This window comes from Ptiloglossa arizonensis, chromosome 4, assembly GCF_051014685.1.
Source record: "Ptiloglossa arizonensis isolate GNS036 chromosome 4, iyPtiAriz1_principal, whole genome shotgun sequence".
Classification (NCBI taxonomy): Eukaryota; Metazoa; Arthropoda; class Insecta; order Hymenoptera; family Colletidae; genus Ptiloglossa; species Ptiloglossa arizonensis.
Genome location: NC_135051.1, coordinates 21,902,960 through 21,924,548, shown reverse-complemented (window position 1 = coordinate 21,924,548; position 21,589 = coordinate 21,902,960). Strand labels below are relative to the sequence as shown.

Sequence of the window (21,589 nt, the reverse complement as noted above, 5' to 3'; positions counted from 1 at the left end):
AAAATTGAAAAAAAATATGTCTCTTTTACTCTCAAATTTATCTTTTTTTACACGATATAATTTTATAACTTGTATTTTACTCAATTTATCACTATAGATTATTATTAGACACGAAATATCAAACCTTACCTGTTTTTAATACACATTATAGAATATTTAAAAAGAATAAAATTTCTATACTGAGTATATATGTGTGTATACAAATTTATTTAAACTAATAATAAACAAGTTAAATGCATTTTGAAATATAGTTTTATTTTAAATGTATTGAAAATGTTATTTGTAATTTACACAATGTTTAAAAATGATTAAAATCCCTATACGGTTCAAACATTATATAAACATTACATTATTTTTGATAGAGAAAAATAGTTTCTAAAAATCATAAATAGTTTAATGCAATTAAACTGTCTTCTGTTAACTAAAAGATGTGACATTTTTTAAATTACAAGTGACAAAATAAGGAATTTTAATTTTTAACAATTGAATCTACTGTATATAAGAAAGTTAATAATTCAATTTAAAGAGTTCCTTTTAACATTAATTTAATTATTTTGATGTTAGTTTAAGCATTCCTGATACATGAGAATTAAATTAATTATCGTTTTATTGTTAATTTTGTATTTAATTTTCATTTGTGTTAAGTTGCTAGCATTGTGTAACGGATTGGCCAATCAGCACTAGTCTTGACACGCCCCTCGAATATTCGTTTTCGGTGACTGAATGCGGGTCAGAGGATAAACAGTTTCGATACATTTTTCATTGATTTTGTAATTTTTATTGATTGATGCTCTGATCGACGTTTGCAAAATTTCTCAATTGTTTAAAATGGTGAGTTAACACTCCCAGTTTATAACTGTAACGTTATATTTCTTTATTAATGATGTTAAATGAAATCATTATTAGAACTATTAATAAATAATGTTTGTTATAATAAAATTAGATTTTATAAAATCTTTTAGATTTGAACGAATTTTTAATAACTATGTACTGTGAAAATTAGTAACTTTTTGCAATTTTAAAAGAATACAAAGAAAATTGTACCTAACCTCAAATGATATAAACGTCAAAATGGCGGCGCCCACTGACATACATTTAAATTTTAATTTTTTTATTGTTTTAAAGAAGTATTGAGAATATTAAATATATGTATATATTTTTTTATTATAATAAGTGTTTATACGAATATAGCGGTATTGTAAATTTAATTTTTTCATATTGACAAATTAAAATTTATAAATTGTGACATATTTGTTTCTGCTTTTCGAATAGGAATGAATAGTGATCAACGAAAGTTAATTCTTATTAATTAATTTCTATGTAAATTGAATTATGTTAAATATTTTATGATGTTAAACTAACATCAAATTGAACGAGTTACATTTAATTGAATTTATATATAACACGATTGTATGAATGAATAATTATATTTACATGTATCTTATCCAAATTTAATTATAAATGCATAAAATTAATGGTTAATAGAAAGTCAAGTAAATATTATGGAAAATTTTTTTGAATTGTAAAATATTAAACTTAATATTATACATTACTTTCAAAGACGGAGCAGCAAATGGATTGTGCATTGGATTTGATGAGAAGATTGCCACCACAGCAAATTGAAAAAAATTTAAGTGATTTAATAGATCTAGTGCCATCTTTGTGTGAAGATCTTTTATCTTCTGTTGATCAACCCTTAAAAATTGCAAAAGATAAAGAGTCTGGAAGAGATTATTTATTATGTGATTATAATAGAGATGGAGATTCGTATAGGTAATTGATTTAAAAAAATACTAAATTCTTTTGAAACTTTGTTCATTGGTTTATTAGGATCATATTATTTTATTTTATATTATAGTATAATATAGTTTAAAGTACTTTTTATAAATATTTTTTTCAGATCTCCATGGAGCAATACATATGATCCACCATTAGAAGACGGTTCAATGCCTTCTGAAAGACTCAGGAAATTAGAGATTGATGCAAATCATGCATTTGATCAATACAGAGAACTTTATTTTGAGGGTGGAGTTTCCTCTGTTTATCTCTGGGATTTGGATCATGGGTTTGCAGCAGTGATTCTTATTAAAAAAGCTGGAGATGGTTCAAAGAAAATTAAAGGTTGTTGGGATTCAATCCATGTGGTAGAAGTTCAGGAAAAATCCAATGGCAGAACTGCACATTATAAATTAACTTCTACTGCAATGCTTTGGTTACAAACTAATAAACATGGATCTGGAACAATGAATCTTGGGGGCAGTCTTACTAGACAGGTATGTTTTTAATTATTTTTGATTTTGATACAATTAATATCTTATACATTATTTTTTTGTATTAAATCTGAATTAAATGTAGTTAAATTTAGTCAAAATTTTCTTCTAGGTTGAGCAAGATGCACAAATAAGCGAGAGCTCTCCACATATTGTCAATATTGGACGAATGGTTGAAGATATGGAAAACAAAATTCGAAATACCCTAAACGAAATTTATTTCGGCAAAACAAAAGATATTGTAAATGGGTTAAGATCTGTTCAATCTCTAGCTGATCAGAGACAACAAGCTGCCCTCAGGCAGGATCTCGCGGCCGCTCTTCAAAGGAGAAACGCTAATAATTGATCTTATGAAGAACATCAGTTTTCTTCCGATTTTGAAGAGTGTCAATAAAAAAAAAAAAGAAACAGATAATCGTAAATGATCAAATTAAGGTTCGATTTGTTGCAGTTATTGTGACAAGAATTTTGAACAGTTTCCTGTGAGGTGCAGGGTGCAACGGTAAAGATGAATTTTTCCTGAAGTATTAAAGAATTAAAAAATGAATAATAATTGATTATCAATTATTAATTATGTCAAGATTTTGAATAAAATATTAAGAGACATTACGAGCGCTGGGTTTTATATATAGGATGTCTTTAAAGGTATGTAACACCTTGAATTGATGTGATTAACTTCAAAATAATTAGTTGATGGTAATTTTATAGAATGCATATTTATGTTTGAAGATCTTTGTTCTTAAATACAGGTATAACAAATTACGTACTTATATTTCATCTCATTGTGCAATTTTTTTGTATTATTTTTATTAATTTAAACATGCACGTATTAAATATTAATTTATAAAGCATTGTTATGACGTTTTCGTACATTTTCATAGTTTTATGTATTGTTTATTATTAATTTTATAAATCGCTATATTTCTTGTTATTTCCATAGAAATTTGACCTATGCAAACGTACAAAGCCTTCATAATAGTGCTTAATGAATTTTTTATCAAAGTAAAATGATTTCATCATCTGGTGTGCACGCGATGTCTAAGATGTGTAGTTATAAGTTATAAAAACATGTTCTTGTACTTGTATAATCGCGTCTAATTTTTACAACAAATAAATTAGAAAAAACAGTCATCGCACATTTCAACGCATTTTCGTTTTTGGGTTACATATCTTTCGGCATATTTGCGTGCGGGCGTGTGTATGTATGTGTGTGTGTGTGTGTGTGTGTGTGCGCGCGCGCGCGGCGCTCGTATAAGTGAGCACAAATATGTATGTGTGTGTATATATAATAAATACACGTACACACACATATATGTAATGGCACTCGTAATGTTTTTTAATTATTAATAATTATTAATAATACAAAATGTAAGAGTATTAATGTTTGAAAAATGTAGGAATATTAAAGAGAATATTTGCGAATAAATTCCTAACAGTTTGTTTAATGTTTTCCCAAACAAATACTTAAAATTAATTTAAATATATTTGAATTAGATTAATTACTAAATGAAAATATTTACGAATAATGATTTCTAGTTTCAACATATTTAGCTTCGAATTAAACTTGATTAAACATTGGATACAAATTTTTAAAACACGGTTTTAGTTGGATGACAAATTTTATTCAATTTAATGTAATTGAATATACTTCATCATTGTTATCATCATTAATTTCTGCATCAATTATATTTGTGATACTGAATTGAATTTACCCAAGTTGATGACATTCAAATAATATTAATATGGAGAATTTTTTAAATTCAAAATATTACTAGTTACAGAACCATGAATTTTATGAATCTATATTATGTGTGCTTCTAATTTATCATTTCCAATAGAAATATTTCAATATGATTTCAGTAGCATTAATTAACATAAAAGCACACAATGAGAAAAAGTAACAAAATCGTTACAACCTAAATTACCTACAAAATGTGATTATAAAAAAAACAACTAAATATTATCGAAGGTGGCACAAAAGCACAAATTGCTTTTTGTTTCCTTTATTTATCCTCCATTGATTTCTGCCGTATAAACAAATGCTCGTTGATATCCGTTAATTTATATATTTTACGTTTGTTTTCTGTTTGAAATTCCATAATCGAGAACTTTCACATAAACTTGTGTGTTTTCATTTACTTTACCACTGCGTGTATTTGTATACGTGTGTGTATGTATATGTATTTTTGCTTGCCTATATACGCCAATGCTGGTTATATTTTTATAACTATTTGCATACCTTGATGTGTTACAGTATTTAATATTGTTATCGTTTTATAAATATTTTAGGAATTGATTTACTGTGTGCACATTGAAATACAAAATATTTCGAGAACATTTCTGAATTAAAAGTACTTATAATTTGGAATGCTAATTACTTCACTAATTGAATTCAATATATTAATATTAAGAATTCTATTCTATAATAGGTAATGTATTATTACCTACATAAATACTGATAATTATTTATCAATTTATCTATAAATTGATAACTTGCAACAAAAGTTCGAAATTTCAAATACTAAATATATTTCTACAATAATATTCTCGAAATATCATCTCATATACGTGCTTATAGGATCATAATTACTCTTACAATTTTTTCGGTGTTTGAAATCTATTATAAGTAAAAACCGTTAGAATTTGAAAGAATGACCAGCAGTGGTGTATAATTAATTAAACAGAATATCGAGAAGCAGAAAAAAATTGTTTCCGTCTCTCGTAGCTGAAATTCGACCATGAGGCCGATTGATTCGTTTGTTTTTGTTCTTTTTTTCATTTTTTTATTTTTTTTTTGTTTGAATCGATTAAATTCATTTATCTAGGTCGTGTTAATCTTAAATTAGTCTGCTTAGATTATATAGCTTAGTCGTTTCTTATTATTCATTTTTTATATTTTTGTAAACTTCCTTGGTTTTATCGAAGGTGATGTAATCTGATTTGAAATCGAGTTTTTGATGCAATATCAAAATTTCTACATTGAAACTCAAATTTCAAATAAAAAACCAGAATTAAAAAGTGAACGTAAAATTTTAGAATTCATCTTTAAAGTCTATCTGTGAAATTATTAGATGATCGCAGTCTGAAATTCAAAATGAAATTTTTTTTTAAATTTAACATTCATTGAATTTGAAGTTTCGATTTTAATACAAGACTTGCAAAACTTTTCTTTAGAAGTTTTTAAATACAAAACAGCAGTACAAAATATGAATTGAAAATGAAACTTCAGAAATTCACAAAAAAATGAATAAAAACTTCTCAGACCTACGTTGAATGTTCCAGAATTCCAAGTTGGATATTAAGTTCTGGAATTTTGAGTAAAGAGCTACACTTAAATTTTAAGCGAGAAGTACAAATATGAATTTCTTATATAAATTTGAAAAATTAAGAAAACTGTTAGATGTTTCTAATTTTCATCAAAACAGAATTGTAAATAATTTAAAAAAAAAAAAAAAAAACTCGAGTATGACTACCCAAACTGTAATAGAATCAGAGTTATAGAATTAAATAAAAACCTCTATGAGGACAAATTCTAGTAGGAAAATTTCGGATAAACAAATTTTTGGGAATTTCTAATAAGGCATACATCTTTTAACGAAACTTCATCAGTATAGAATTCTAATACAACTGGAATTCTAATGAAGATTGGACAAAATTAGATTAACATTACACGATAAAAAAGATTTCAAAATTATGAGACAGGAATTCTGAATTAGGACAGATACTTTAAAATAGAGAAGTGTAATAGAAATAATTTTGTGAACTTAAATATAAAAAAAATGGGATTCCAATAAAATTAGGATACTGTGATAATTAGAATTATAACATTGAAATTCTAACTAATTCACTAGAAAAAATTTAAAAAATGAAACTTTTAGAGGAATTGAAATTTCAATTAAAGTATAAAGAGAGAAAGGGTTATCATAAGGGAACAAAACTTTTAGATAATTAGAATTCTAGGTGTATTCGAATTTCAATAAAATTATAATTTCAGTAAGAAGTTTGTGTAATCACTATTACAAAATAATCGAAATTCCAATAGAAATAGAATTCTAATCATGTTGAAATTTTAGAAATCACAAATGAAGGCAAAATAGTTATTTCTCTTTCAAAATTTTCGACTGTCAAAATTGCCTTTTAATCTCAACATTTTAAGCCGCCAAAAACATTCTTCTCCCTCAAAGTCTAAGGTGATGCTGTTTCTTGGTTTATTCTCTTTTTATTTATTTTTTTTTTTTTTTTGCAATTATTTCATTATTTGTAATCCTCTCCTCCGTCACACTTACACGCTCACGCACATTTGCTTTTCTCTTCCCTTCTTTTTGAATTATATGTTAGTCTCTTTCCTTTCCTTTATTTCGTATTCCTTCATTTTATTCTTTTTCAAGTGCCCACCACTCTTTTCCTTTCTGTATGTTGTTGGTAGTTCTTATTTTAACCACTGATCATCTTGTATTGTATCTTAGGTTTCGCTTAATAATATATTAGCTGTGTGTGTTTTGTTTTTTCTTTAATGTGATGGTGGAGTTTGGACTGAACACAATTATTTATCGATGGCAGTGTTAGTTTTGATGGCAATCACGACCTCCTCACCACAAGCTTTCAGTACAGTGCACTAAAATAAAACAATTTGAGTTTTTCGTTTTCACTACAGCAGACTTAGTTTTATATTTATTTTTTTAATCAAACAGTATGAAATAGCACAAAATCTCCAAGTGTAGATACTGAGAGTAAATAAATAATATTGTAGAATTATACAATTTTAAACAAATTTCTAAGAAATCACATTTTAAAATAAAAATTGAATTTTTTTTACATATTAGGCAACATGAGGAAATACATAAAAATCTATGACATTTATACTTTTAAAAAACCAACTAAGTAATTAAGTCTTTTTAATTTCACTATAAATTTTCAAAAGAGTCACTGAACTTCTATTTAATTGGATTCATAACATTATTATTTTTAATATTCGTAACATTTTCAACACATTTATATATTACTTAAACTCAGTATTATACTTCTGAATAAAAATAAAATATTTTATTTGTATACAAAACTATAGCGACACTTACAAGAAGCTCCTTTCCAGCTTCGTGATCAGCACGTAACTGAGTACCCAGTTCACCATCAGGAATTTTCAGATCCTCACGAAGTTCACCATTATCAGCCATCAGGCATAAATAGCCATCGTCAGATATGTCTGCTAGCTGTAACAGAAGATATAAATATACAAATTTTTGTTACAATTTTGGTTCTGTAGAGAAATAAAATTGTTTGAAAACTGACACTAAATTTAAAAGAATCAATTTTTAATAAATGCTACAAATAAAGAATACAAATAATGAACAAAACTAAGAAATTATTATTTCTGTTAAAAAAGTGTAATGAAACATTACTGTTAGTTTTATTTTTCAACAAAGATTCCATATTTTATTGCAATTTTTATAGCAGAATCATAATAATTTTATTATGACAAACAATCAGAAATAAGTAAACTATACAATATGAAGTTTGGTACAAATAACACATTTAATATTTTCTACATGAATGATTAATTAATGTCTAATATGTATAAAAATATTTTTGAATACCTGGTAATCTTCTCGTTTAACAAACGGCACATCCATATTGTGCGTAGAAGGACAAATATCTTCATATTTTTTTGAAGTAAAAATATCAATGCCTACAAGATGTACTTTGGCATGACCATGTTTTCCTGTCTTGGAAGTTGACATTTCTACAATTTTACATGGTCGAGATTTGAGCATTACGAATCCATTTTTACGCAGTGCTGAACACTGCATTGGGTATGTTACAGAAGCACCAGAGTCTCCAGTCTCAAAATGAGTATCCTCAATGTCAGCCATCCTTGGTTTTTGTTAATCTGAAATAATGATTTAAAATAAATTAATAATGAAATTCAAATAAAACATACAAATTACTAAAATTAGAAATTCATAATAAACTTATATACTTAAAAAAATTTTAATTTAATAGGTCATGAGATATAATTTTATTATAATAAAATGATTTTAATAAACCAATGAGTTCTATAACCTACAACATTTTTAAAAACCAATATGTAACAAATAATTACAAACTGATTAAATTTGAAGAAAATAATAAAATATATTTTAAATTTACAAAAATTTTTAAATCCATTTTATAAATAATAATAACCAATCATTGAAAAGATTTGTAACTATTTTACAACTTACAATGTGACATTAAGAAAAAATAAATTTGTAATAATTGTATAAAAAACATAAAAGTGACAAGACATTTCATTAAATGTCGTATACTTTTTTTTGTATACTTAAAAATTATAAAAATTCTATAGAAATCATGTCCATTAAACTTCGCAGATTCATTTAAAAATATTTCAATAAACTTCAAAACCTTGCAAGTATTATAATTTTTTCAAAATTGCCATATGGAATATAACGTACCATTATTAGAACTATTTTAATAAAAAAATATTTTAAAAACTTATTGAGATTGCATTGAAATTATTTTAAATGATCTCATAAAGATAAATTAGGAATACTTCTAATAAAATGAAATTCCATAAAAGTCTAATTTCATATAGTTTTGCAAACCATTAAAATTACATTGAAAGTATTATATAAAAATGAAATGGTGAAAAATTTAGAATTATTTTATATAACTCAATATGTTTTGAAACGTAACAGTATATGTGCTCTGGTTGCTACTTCTTTACATTTAAAAAGTACATTGATATTTTAATGCATAATAGAATTACAATCTTGAATTAAGAATAAAATTCAGAAACTAAATATACATAAATTACATGGAACAATAAAAGAAGTACAATATCTTATTATATTATGGAATGAGAACTACTTCAAATTTCAGCAAATTCAAATAATACAGAAATATTATAAACAAGAAAAAAAAGAGAAAGAATTGGAACACCATGCAATATCGATTCCAGAAAATGTTCTCAAAAAGTTTTAAACGTAAATAGCTTCAAAAAGTTTACATAAAATGATCGAAAAGTACACGAACACGTTGTGGTAGCACGAGCTAACCAAAGATTCAACCCGGCTGACAGTTCCCTGATTATCAGAGCTTTTATATGAAAACTCAATCGGAAAGCTTCGCGGAAGTCGAATTACCTTCGAGGACGAGTTTACTGCGGTTTTTTGACCGTTTTCTTCGAGAAGATGGCGCGAAAAGGATTGCGTGCGGTTTGTAGTCGAAGTTGCCGACTCTCAGAAAAAATTCGAGGAATCACGGATGACAACTGGTTTCTAATAATGTCGCCCTTTATTTTCTGGATCTTTCAGTACACGTTTTGTGAACTTGCTCAAGCGATCACAAGCCGATCGGCTAGACTCGCCGTGAAAAATGGAGAACAGGCTGGAGATACTCACATGTGATCAAAATGGACACTCTAACCAGAAGAGTTGACTGCGCTTGCGCGAACCGCTAAACGGCGACAGGGGGCCACCCGAATAGAACCACGGATTCCGGCTGAGAGTCTACGTGGGGGTAGAGTTGGATGCGAAATTTGATTGCCAGTCAGAAGTTAGTGTAATACGCAGGCGCTGTTTCGTGTGGTGTAATTTTCTTAAGTGAACACTATACCACGTTTAACTAAAAGAGGAACTTTGTGTATACAGAACCATGAGATTACGATAGAACCGAACAGCAAGGAGTAGAGGTCTCTGAGGCCCTCTAGATACAAATACATTGGGGATCATTAAAACTTGCCGTTTGAGGGGAAAATCACCAGCTTTAATTACCCCTTCTTTGCGCAGTACACATCTCATAATCAGTCTTACACACACTATAGATACGTAGAAACATTGCAATATAGAACGTACAACATGTGCTGTTGACATCATGACAGAACGATTTTAATCTTTTAAAATAGAACTATATATAATAAATCGTATCTCATGATATGTAAAAATTAACATTGGACGTATACAAATTGATTTCAAATAAAAGTACATAATCAATTATAATTTATTACAAGTTTGTATTACAATAAATGCATGAAAGAAAAAATCAGTCTAATAAATTACACTGAATGAATTCCTTTAACAAAAGCTTCAACAGATGTGATTGGTATATCCGGGAGAATACCATGTCCCAAATTTGCAATATATCGATTTTTACCAAATTGCATTGTCATATCTCTTGCTCGATTCATTATTTCTTGCTATATAAAAAAAATATTAATTATTTTATTAAAAAAAAATTAAATATATACATGTGTATCAGTTGAATATTAACCTCAGAAGCATATAATGCACATGGATCCAAATTTCCTTGCAAAGTAATATCAGAACCTAATCTTCTTCTTGCTTCTATAGGGTTTACAGTCCAATCTAAACTTAATACCTCGTAAGTTTTTGAAACTGCTAGCATTTCTAAAGAATTCATTGTTGCTCCTTTAGGAAAAGCTATCTAAAATTAGTTTAATAATTTTTGTATAAATTGTGAAAATAAATAATTTTATCTTTATTTTTTCCTATAAATACTTCTAAATAATGTCATAGGAAATATATTAATTTTTCAGTATCTTCAACAACTTTAGAATTCATTTGATAGTTTATTAGTACAATATAATATCAAATCTTTCTTACTTTCATTCTTATGTAATTTCAATCATTGCAGAATCCAAAAATAGAAGTTATAAAAACTTAAAAAATAAAATATAAACTACATTATAGATAATATTTATTTTGAAGCTTACCATTGGTACATCAGGAATATTTTCTTCTTTAAGTCGTTGCCTGACTTTTTCACTTATTTCCGTCAAATATTTAAATGAATATTTTAAGAATAATTCATCATTAAGGACATCACCATGACTTTCAAATACTTGTAATAACTGCAAAAAAGAAATAAGATAAAAAAGAAATCATTAAAAATATACTTAACAGATATCAAATGTTATGTTATTTAACATGTTTTTCATATCAAAAGTTTTGTTTCTAAACAGTTCTATTTCCCACTCAATTTTTATGATGTATCTCTTCATATGGGTAAATGTTTAATAAAAGTATTTTACTTAATTTGATTTTTCAATATAATCTGTTTGTTGTATTGATTAAGTAAAAAATGACAATTTATGTGTTAATTTATTACACTAGTTATTAATTTATTCTAAAATTTAAACTTATTATCAAGAGCATATTTTTATACCTGTGCTCCAGCTTTAACTTGCATTACAAGGTAGTCCACTATGACATTTGTGATGAGTTGTAACAGTTTGTGAGAATCTTCTGGATATTTATATAACCAAGACTGTGCTTTAGTCATTTTTGAACTACCTCCACCTTGGATCATGTAGCACATTAATGTCCACTAATAAATTATAAATATGAATACTGTTATTATAAAATCTATATATGTGTATAAATGAACAACAAAATTTTCAAAAAATAATGTTTCTTGAAAATTATAATGGACAGCATTTAAAATTTATTTTACTTACAGGAGCACCGGTAAAACCAATTAATGGTACCTTTCCTTCTAATTTATATCGTGTTAAAGTTATAGCATCCCCTACATATTTTAAATCCTGTTCCACATTTACATGAACTAATCTATCCAAATGTGATGGATCATATAAAGGTTTGGGTAAAATTGGTCCCTATAATAATAATTTATAAAAAAATATTATAATACTTATATTTTTGATATTCTCAAAACTGTACAAGTTTCAGACACTAGGCAAATTTTAATAATAGTCTTTTACCTATAAATTTAAAATTCTAATATCTTACAGATTGCTTAAAATCAAATAAGAAATTTTCAAAGAATTTAAAATCTTTAGTGGATAAATTCAAAATTTTGAAAAACATACTGTCCCAGGTACCATTTCAACAGTCAAACCCATTGCTTGTGGAATAACTAAGATATCAGAAAAAATAATGCTGGCATCCAAATTAAAACGCCTCAAAGGTTGCAAAGTAACTTCACAAGCTAAGGCTGGTGTTTTACAAATGGTAAAAAAATCGTGTTTTGATCTGACTTCTTGAAATTCTGGAAGATATCTTCCAGCTTGGCGCATTATCCATATTGGAACACGTTCCACTGGTTCTCCATATGCAGCTTTCAAAATTAAATCATTTTTTAATGCTGGAAATTCTAGTTGTGCCATTATTATTTTTAAACAAAAATATTTATATTTAAGAAATTATGAGCCTTCACGGACCTGTAAGAAAAAATGGTATTAATTTTAATAATAGTACAAAGATGAGAGAAATTTAAATAAAATTTAAAACAAAAAAGAATCATAGTTAATGAAACTAAAATATTTTATAAAATATTTTACTTTTGAGTACTTACAATTAAATAATTCATAAAAATCTTATACTAATGCATTTGTAAAAGCATTATGCTTTACTATTTGTTCTTTTTATACCTTTTATTATAGATTAATTTATTACTTTTAACCTACAAAATCATTAAAAAGTGTTTTATATTTCAATTCAATTCTTATTTAACGAATTAAATTCACTCTCTTATTTAACGAATACTTTTTTCTTTTTTGTTATTCTTTTTATCCATTCGAATGTATCACAAAAAAATATGAAAAATAGTCTGACATGAATTGCACTTTCTCTAAATAATACGTTTCAACCAATAACATTTCTTAGCCAGAGATCCAAGTTGTAGATATGCCGAGAACATTAATTCGTTCCTGTTTAAAAGGAAAAGAACTAGCATTGGCTTCCTTTTCTGTTTTATATTATGCATCGCGCGCCATAATGTTTGACCGTTTGTAGAATTAATTTTGACCATTGATAGAATTAATTTTGATACATTTAACTTATAAGTGTTCAGTCAATAGTTTAAATCAAGAATTATACTTTTATTTATTAAATATATTTGTGTTTTGAGTATCTGTTTTAATAGATGTAACTAAACGTTACATATTTTAATCAAGTAATAAACACAAATATATTACATAGATATATACAGTTCGTACGTTTTAATGTAGAAAATAGTTACAAACCATCGAAAACTATTAGCATACATTAAAATACTTGAAAACATAATAGCACATACAACATTCAATATAATACTTAAAAATTATAATTAATATACAGCATATATTGGAATAGTTTACGATATAAAGAATATATAATGTACGTATATACATGTAATATAATTCAATATAGTTCATCTAACGTGATGAAATAATTCATCCACATTTCGAATAAACCGAGCAACTTCAGGAAAATCGAACGGTTTGAAAGAAGAATTGTTGGTTCAATATGAAAATAACGGTTCAATATGAATTCTGAAAGTTCTTTTAAACCATTCGATTAATTTTGATTAAAGAAAACATCTTCTATAATTGAGTGAGGATCGTTTCTGGAGCTCAGGAAAATAAACTAATAGTTACAGACCATTGAACTTATTACGCAGGCGTTAATATAAACATTGGTATCTCGTCTTTTGGATGGGCTGTAAGTTGTCATGTAATATATATTGCATACTATATACATTTCGCTATATTTTAATATATGGTGAACATAATATTTATTATATTTTGAAGTATTGCAAAATATGTTGCATGTTTCGCACATTATAAACTCTACATTTTTCTTAGTTTATGGTTTTGACCAATTATGTTCGCAAACAAATTTTGAAACGAACGAACTTGGAGTGACGCGTGATTTGGCGGGCTACAACGGACTCTAAAGGGTTATGCAGCACGCAAGAAATTTAACACGTGATTCATTCTAATTTCTCTTCATTTCTGCTTTTAAGAAAAAGTAGCTGAATAAAAACATTTCATTCCAAGGTTATGTGTTTAGTGTTTAAATAATAAAATAAAACAATAAGCAAGTCATTTTCAATTGAATTCGAAAATGGACTTCTTAGAATATCCCGATGTAATTGCAGAAGTTAAAGGAGCTATGGTAAATAATATCTTATTTACAAATTTTAACAGTTAATATGGGTACTTCTGTTTCAAATATTAACAGGACATTCCTTTAATACTGTTTTAGTGCACCTAATATGTACATCATTTTTTTTTATAGTATTTGAGGTTAGACATTTGTTTCTATTTAATCGATAATAATCTTTGTTATGTTTGTACAATTACCTCATATTTTATTTACAATTCTTGTGTAGTTATATCTTATTATTAATTATAGTAACAAAGTGTTTACATAGTTCTAGTTTATATATTGATCAGTCACTGTTATTAATTAAAACTGTTTTTATATATTTATAAATGTATAATATATAATAAATATTTATATAGTAGCATGTTATACATTTTCAAAAAATTGTATCTTAGTGTCAAGTAATATATTTGAAAGTATAATTTGATGTAATTCTATTTTAAGTATAATTACTTGATATGTTTGTTATATATAGACTCCAGGGCGATTGAAACTGACGGATCAACATTTAATTTTTAAAAATCAGAAGACAGGCAAGGTAGAACAAATTTCAGCATTTGATATGGAAATGGTAAATTATCAAAAATTCATTGGTACCTGGGGTCTGCGGATATTTCTTAAAAATGGAACTTTACATAGGTTTCGTGGCTTTAAGGATGCAGTAAGCTTTTTAAAATAATGAAATTTTTTTAAAGAGAAATTATATTAAACATTTAATTAATGTGAAAGATTTTTAAATGAATTACAAGGTACTTTATAATTTACATTGTAAATAAATAAAAGTTTTTATGCAGGATCAGGAAAAAATTGCAAAGTTCTTTGCACAAAATTATAAGAAAGATATGTTAGAAAAAGAACTCAGCTTAAAAGGTTGGAATTGGGGTACAGCTAGGTTTAATGGCTCTGTTTTGAGTTTTGATGTTGGTCATCATACTGCTTTTGAAATTCCACTTTATGATGTATCTCAATGCAATACTGGAAAGAATGAAGTTACGTTAGAATTTCATCAGGTAAATTGTAATGAATTAAAAAATTCCTTGTTGTATCAATGATTTAATGTTTTGTATTAAGTCCCATTTCAATTATTAACATTAATAGTTCAATAATTAATTTTCTAGAATGATGATGCTCCAGTAAGTTTAATGGAAATGAGATTTCATATTCCGGTTAGTGATAGTGCAGATCAAGATCCTGTAGAAGCATTTCATCAACAAGTTATGGAAAAAGCTTCTGTTATTAGTGTCAGTGGAGATGCTATTGCCATATTTAGAGAAATTCAATGTCTTACACCCCGGTACATATTTATGTTCAGTCTGTATATTTAAATAGACTTAAGTTGTTTAAGAATATTACATAACTAGTTTTTAAGTTTTAAATTAAAGTAAAATTTTATTTTCAGTGGTCGTTATGATATAAAAATATTTCAGTCATTCTTCCAATTACATGGTAAAACTTTTGATTATAAAATTCCAATGTCAACAGTTTTGAGGCTTTTCCTTCTACCACATAAAGATAGTAGACAAATGTATTTTGTGGTAAGTTTCTTAGAAACATGAATATATGCATTTTTGTATGATAATTATATATTCAAAGCAATTGTTAACTTATATATTATTATTTTCTTATTGTTCTTAATGTATTTCCAGGTCAGTTTAGATCCACCTATTAAACAAGGTCAAACTCGTTATCATTATTTGGTGTTACTGTTCAATCAAGAAGAAGAAACTTCTATCGAATTACCTTTCTCAGAGTATGTAAAAATACAATGTTGTTAGAAATTTCTAGTTAAAATATAAATTTAATATTTCAGTGAAAGTTCTCTTTGATAACGTTCAAATATAAAATTGTACTTTAAATACTTTAATTATGTTTATAGAAAAGAATTAAAAGAAAAATATGAAGATAAATTGCCAAAAGAATTATCAGGACCAACTTATGAGGTATTAGGAAAAGTAATGAAAGTTATAATCAATAGAAAAATTACAGGACCTGGAAATTTCACGAGGTAATTTTATTTGTAAAATATATATTAAGCATATTATAATTTATTAATTTATATATTATTTTGTCTAAATTTGTAGTCATTCTGGAGCCCTTGCAATTAGTTGTTCTTTCAAAGCAGCTGCAGGATACTTATATCCTCTAGAAAGAGGTTTTATTTATGTTCACAAACCTCCAATTCACATACGTTTTGAAGAAATAGCATCTGTAAATTTTGCTCGTGGTGGAGGCTCAACCAGATCGTTTGACTTTGAAATTGAATTAACTAGCGGCGTAGTTCACACATTTAGTAGTATTGAAAAAGAAGAATATGGAAAACTTTTTGATTTCATTACATCAAAAAAACTGCGTGTTAAAAATAGAGGCAAGAGTGTAAGTAAAATAATTTATCTATCTTTAAGTTATTTTATAATTGTTAAAAATTATCTTTAAAAACAATTGTTTAAATCTTTATCATAGGATAAATTGAGTTATGATAATGACTTTGGAGACAGTGATCAAGAAGATGAACCAGATGCTTACCTGGCAAGAGTTAAAGCTGAAGCACAGGAACGGGCTGCAGAAGAAAATCAGGATTCTGAAGAAGAATCTACTGATGAAGATTTCAATCCTAATCAAGTATGATTATATTAGAATTTAAGATTATTATTGGTATAAATTATTAACATACTTTTTGATTTTCTTAAAATTTTATACAAAAATAATTTTATTTATTAATTGTTTATGTATATGTAATGATTGGGTAGAAATAGAATTATTTTTGTAATAATAGTCTAAATTGTTAGGAAATTAAGTATTTCAAGTTTATTATTAATTTAATTATTATTAATAATTAAGAATAATAGTATTGGTGTTCATTATTATTTATTATTATTAATTCTGATCTTTGACTTCAGGTGATTTCTGTTGCAACACATTTAATTTCATTTGTATTTTATACTTCATTCTCGATACCAAATTTTATGTAATCCTAGTCTAATACTATATTATTCCTCTTTAACTCTTTTATCACACAGTCTTCTTTTTCATTTTCTTCAACATTTCTTTTTTCTTATCCAGTTCTCTATTCTTCTTCTTGATTTCTTTACATTCTCCTTCTTTCTTCCACTATCTTTTTCCTCCTTAGAAAGTAGTTGTGTTTATTATTAAAGTTTGCTATATTTTAATACTATTCCAATATTTAAAGTTACAAATGTAATGAATTCAACTACATTATTTGTGTAATTGATTTATTCTATTTTTAGAATGTTATTAAACGAAAATTGCTTAACTTTTCATATATTTAAGAAGTGTATTTTCCTATTTAGGATGAAAGTGATGTCGCAGAGGAGTATGACAGTAATCCTAACACTTCAGAAAGTGAAAATGATTCCGATGTTTCTGGAAAGAGTCAAAAGAAAGACAAGAAAGATAAGAAGGAAAAAAAAACGAAATCAGCAAAAACGGTAGTAAGTATTACACAATTTTTAAAATAGAATCAGCTTCAAAATTAATTGAATTTTAATAATATGATTATAACTTCATTTATACTGCTTAATATTTAATAAATCTTTTATTAAAATCACAAGTAATTTAAATACGTTATAATTAATACGAAAGATTGCTTAAAATAGTAACCAATCAAATGCACAATCAAATATAGAAAAATCATTTCCTTAGTCGGAAAAGCCGAGAAAACCTAGAAAGCAGAAGAAAGAAAGAGATGAAAACAAACCTAAGAGGCCACCAACTGCTTTTATGATATGGTTGAATAGTACTCGAGAGAAAATTAAAGCGGATAATCCTGGAATTGCGGTTACAGAGATTGCTAAAAAAGGAGGGGAAATGTGGAGGGAGCTCAAAGACAAATCTGTAAGGATGTAGTAATATATAACTTATTCTTTGTTTACTGCTGTTTTATAGGTCTATTCATTATTATTTAATCTCTATATTTTAATTATATGTATAAATATTGTTTAGGAATGGGAAGAAAAGGCAGCAAAGGCAAAAAAAGAATATACTGCTTCGATGAAAGAGTACGAAGCCAGTGGAGGTGGTCAGGTAAAAGACAAAAAAGAAAAGGGAGATAAGAAAGAAAAGGTAGATAAGAAAAAGAAAGATGTAAAGAAAGAGTCTCCTAGTAGTAAACTTATGTCAGGAAATACTTTCAAGAGTAAGGAATATATTAGTGAAGATGAAAGCAGTAGTGATGAAGATACTAAGGTACTTGTATTAAAAATAAGAGATAATAACTTGAATTAAATTTATTATTACTAGTAAATAAAAAATTGCTACTTTTAAAATACGAATTCAGTTCTATTTATGAAACATTTGTACAGAAATCAGAAAAGAAACGTTCTGATGAAGACGGCGAAGAAGATAAAGGAATGAAAAGAGGAGAAAAACGTAGCACGGTAATAAGTTTATTATCTTATTTTCTAAAACAAGTTAATTTTATGCACGTTTGGTTAGTCAAACATATATACTTGATATGTAAATTGCTTAATAATTACATGAAGTTTGTATGTAATTATAAATTAAATTGATTAAATTATTTTATAGGATGATGATGATAAATTAACGAAGAAAATAAAGAAAAGCGAGTCCGATGAAGGTAGTGATGAAGAACCTATTGAAAGCACTCCACCTTCCAGTGATGTAGAATCTAAGGATAGCGACTAATTACGATCATTATACATGTATGTGTATTATTAGTATTTCTGAAAAAATTAAATATTTTTTATCTGTATTTTAAATATTTATATTTGTTTGATTATCATTTATTTGAATTGACTAGGAGTCGAAATATTTATATAAGTTAGTTAAAATGTGTAATTAAAATTCAAAAACTTCATTTTTTACTTGCAACTAATCATAATTTATTAGTAAATAAGAAAATAGTAATTTAGTTAATAAGTAATAGTATTTAAAACCATTGAAATATTGTATAATAAGATGTTCGTAATATACTCTTTTTACCTTGCAGTTACTTTGTAAGTGAATTTCTACATAAATTTTCTATAAATTGTAAGCATTCATTAAAAAGTAATGATCACGAATTTTATTTACTTTCTTCAGTTCAAATGTTCCCTTCAAAGCAATAAGATTTTTACTTCACTTATTATATCATATGTTTAATTCCAAGGTTTTGGGTACCAAATAAAACTCGTATTTATGGAAAAACCTTATTGAACTGTTGCTCCTTTGGCCAAAAGTATACTTAAGTCCAACCCATAGCGTTACGTAATCAGTTGAAATACGGAAAGATTCAACAAACTATCATTCAACTATTCAACAAATATCAGGTTAAAAAACTAATAACAAAGCCTTAATTTAAAACTTGTAAATGTTAGAACTTTCAATCATATTGAAAGTTTATTTCTATTCAGAGTATAACCCTTTTCCATCTCAGTCTTGTTATAATCAGCGATTTATTCATATGAAGTCTATGTCTAGAACGGACTATAGTAATTTTTCTGTCAGTTTTCATACTTGCAAGTTAGGTGTAACTTTTAGTGTTACATATGATTTGAGTAGACTCATATACATAGAAATTTATTGGAATCGATTTACTCGCAGGTTTGATCGAATATAGTCAACCATCTTTTTTATAGAAAAGACAAAGTTTACAACTAAACCTCTAATAAATATCCGCCATTACAGGCCGCTTAAAACAACATCATTTTTATAATGAAATTTTAATTTAATTTAAGAAGTAATTTATTTTAATTAAAATTTAATTTTCAAATGAATTTAATTGAATGTGTATTAACATATAATCATTTCAAGTTATTTTTTATGTAGATTCAATATCTCTTAAAAATGGATATTAGACGAAGTACGGGATTTTATGACTTATGTGTAAACGTATCAGCGAATGCGAAGTACAATTTATATCCTCTTTTATTAAAATTACATGAATTTGGATTTAAAACTGTAGCAATAAATACTAATATAGATGAAAGCGTTCTTGGAACGGATAAGAAAAAAAAAAAAAAAAGTGATGAAGGAGAATTGTCTCAAAATATTGTTCCTGAAACAGTGAACCTAGAAACTGTAAAAAGAGATTTCCATGGAAAGCTAAAAATCTTTAATCGAATTAGTTTTTCGTGTTCTAATCCTGCAAAGACACATGTGCTGAATCATTGTACAAGTTTAAAGAAGTATGATTTATATGCATTTGTTCCAAAAACACAAAATGCATTACAGTTTGCATGTACTCAGTTAAATGCAGATATAATTACTTTGAAATCGTCTTCTACAACTTTTAAACTTAATAAAAAACTGTATGAACAAGCTGTTGAAAGAGGAATACATTTTGAAATTCAATATACAGATTTATTAAATGTAGAATCTAGAAGACTTATAATTCATTATTCACATCTTTTTCACACTTATGGAAAAAGCAAGGTATAAAAGTATTAGTGTTAAAAAATCAAATTTTTTAAAATTATATAATGTAAAACAATAATAAATATTGTAAATTAGCCCCAATATTAATATTTTTATTAATAATAGATTATAAAACTTATAAATACTTTTAAAAAAGTAGTTATTTACAAATATTTATTTAAAATCTTTCAATTACAAACAATTTTAATTAAATATTATTTGTATGCAGAATGTTATATTATCCAGTGGTTCCGATAATGTCAAAACCATTAGAAATCCATATGATTTAATCAATTTATCATGCTTACTTGGATTATCTGAAATTAAAGCAAAGGCATCAATATTATATCAATGCAAAAAACTTCTTTTGAGAGCAGGTATATATATCTAAAAATAAAATATAAGTAAATAACAAAAATAATAGTAATAGTAATAATAATATATTTCATAATTATGCCTTTTTTCTTTATTATTATAAATTTTCATATACTATAGAATCACATTGAATAAAAGTACTAATTTTTGTCTGCTGTATTTATTCATTTAGAAAGAAGACGTAGGGGAAAGGCAGCTTTTATTATCGAAGAGGAAACAAAACAATTAACATTATTGGAGACAATGGGAGATTTTCAAAAAAATTGAAATTATAAATCAAGTTTGTAAAAAACAGAGAAGAATGATATTAAAGAAATGAAATTGTCTTTTCCTCAATTTTTAATATTGATACTATAGATTTGTTGAACTTTGATACAACTTCCTAATTTTAAAATAATCTTTTTTAATAAAAATGTTTAAAAACATTAAAATTTGTCATTATATTAAATAGTTATCTTTGTATTTAAAAAAATATAACAAGAAAATTAATATTCATGAAAATAAAACAACTACTTAAATGCTTTAATAATTAAAAAATTCTTAATGAATTATAATGTTAGTATTAAAAACATGGTACCAGTTTTCTAAAGATATTAAATAAAATCCTATTTAAATATAATTAAATATGTTTTTTTATTTAGAATATTTAAGAAAGAGATACATTAT

General features: G+C 26.2%; 5 protein-coding genes across 10 annotated transcripts; 3 read left to right on the top strand and 2 right to left on the bottom strand.

Moving 5' to 3' along the window:
• The first annotated feature begins 692 nt into the window (after nt 1–692).
• On the top strand, nt 693–3,694 carry Cpb (F-actin-capping protein subunit beta). Its single transcript, XM_076308529.1, has 4 exons — nt 693–831; nt 1,562–1,773; nt 1,901–2,273; nt 2,383–3,694. The coding sequence occupies exons 1-4, from the start codon at nt 829–831 to the stop codon at nt 2,614–2,616; spliced, it is 822 nt and encodes a 273-aa protein (XP_076164644.1). The 5' UTR covers nt 693–828; the 3' UTR covers nt 2,617–3,694.
• Nucleotides 2,263–9,794, bottom strand: Eef5 (eukaryotic translation elongation factor 5). Of its 2 annotated transcripts, none has more exons than XM_076308531.1 (4): nt 9,671–9,794; nt 7,865–8,157; nt 7,346–7,480; nt 2,263–6,885 (listed from the first exon to the last, which is right to left on the bottom strand). In XM_076308531.1, exons 2-4 carry the CDS (start codon nt 8,138–8,140, stop codon nt 6,814–6,816), a joined length of 483 nt encoding a protein of 160 aa, XP_076164646.1. In that variant the 5' UTR covers nt 8,141–8,157; nt 9,671–9,794; the 3' UTR covers nt 2,263–6,813. The 2 variants fall into 2 exon arrangements, with proteins under 2 accessions (XP_076164646.1, XP_076164645.1); XM_076308530.1 differs by lacking the exon at nt 9,671–9,794 and adding an exon at nt 9,413–9,664.
• A 456-nt stretch (nt 9,795–10,250) lies between these two features.
• Nucleotides 10,251–12,890, bottom strand: Urod (uroporphyrinogen decarboxylase). 2 transcript variants are annotated; one of them, XM_076308528.1, is made up of 7 exons: nt 12,603–12,890; nt 12,130–12,468; nt 11,746–11,904; nt 11,454–11,615; nt 11,002–11,139; nt 10,539–10,712; nt 10,251–10,464 (listed from the first exon to the last, which is right to left on the bottom strand). In XM_076308528.1, the coding sequence occupies exons 2-7, from the start codon at nt 12,412–12,414 to the stop codon at nt 10,324–10,326; spliced, it is 1,059 nt and encodes a 352-aa protein (XP_076164643.1). In that variant the 5' UTR covers nt 12,415–12,468; nt 12,603–12,890; the 3' UTR covers nt 10,251–10,323. The 2 variants fall into 2 exon arrangements, with proteins under 2 accessions (XP_076164643.1, XP_076164642.1); XM_076308527.1 differs by having other exon boundaries at nt 12,118–12,468; nt 12,603–12,882.
• Nucleotides 12,891–13,889: 999 nt separating this feature from the next.
• Ssrp (structure specific recognition protein) lies at nt 13,890–19,141 on the top strand. Its single transcript, XM_076308436.1, has 14 exons — nt 13,890–14,185; nt 14,652–14,837; nt 14,971–15,186; nt 15,295–15,470; nt 15,576–15,711; nt 15,823–15,926; nt 16,053–16,181; nt 16,258–16,549; nt 16,637–16,795; nt 17,485–17,625; nt 17,837–18,028; nt 18,137–18,379; nt 18,496–18,570; nt 18,719–19,141. Exons 1-14 carry the CDS (start codon nt 14,135–14,137, stop codon nt 18,836–18,838), a joined length of 2,220 nt encoding a protein of 739 aa, XP_076164551.1. The 5' UTR covers nt 13,890–14,134; the 3' UTR covers nt 18,839–19,141.
• Nucleotides 19,142–19,423: 282 nt separating this feature from the next.
• Nucleotides 19,424–21,424, top strand: Rpp30 (ribonuclease P protein subunit Rpp30). Of its 4 annotated transcripts, none has more exons than XM_076309339.1 (4): nt 19,424–19,461; nt 19,961–20,566; nt 20,778–20,925; nt 21,096–21,424. In XM_076309339.1, the coding sequence occupies exons 2-4, from the start codon at nt 19,979–19,981 to the stop codon at nt 21,188–21,190; spliced, it is 831 nt and encodes a 276-aa protein (XP_076165454.1). In that variant the 5' UTR covers nt 19,424–19,461; nt 19,961–19,978; the 3' UTR covers nt 21,191–21,424. The 4 variants fall into 4 exon arrangements, with proteins under 4 accessions (XP_076165454.1, XP_076165453.1, XP_076165455.1 ...); XM_076309338.1 differs by lacking the exon at nt 19,424–19,461 and adding an exon at nt 19,511–19,871 and having other exon boundaries at nt 19,946–20,566; XM_076309340.1 differs by lacking the exon at nt 19,424–19,461 and adding an exon at nt 19,512–19,735.
• The last annotated feature ends 165 nt before the right edge of the window (nt 21,425–21,589 follow it).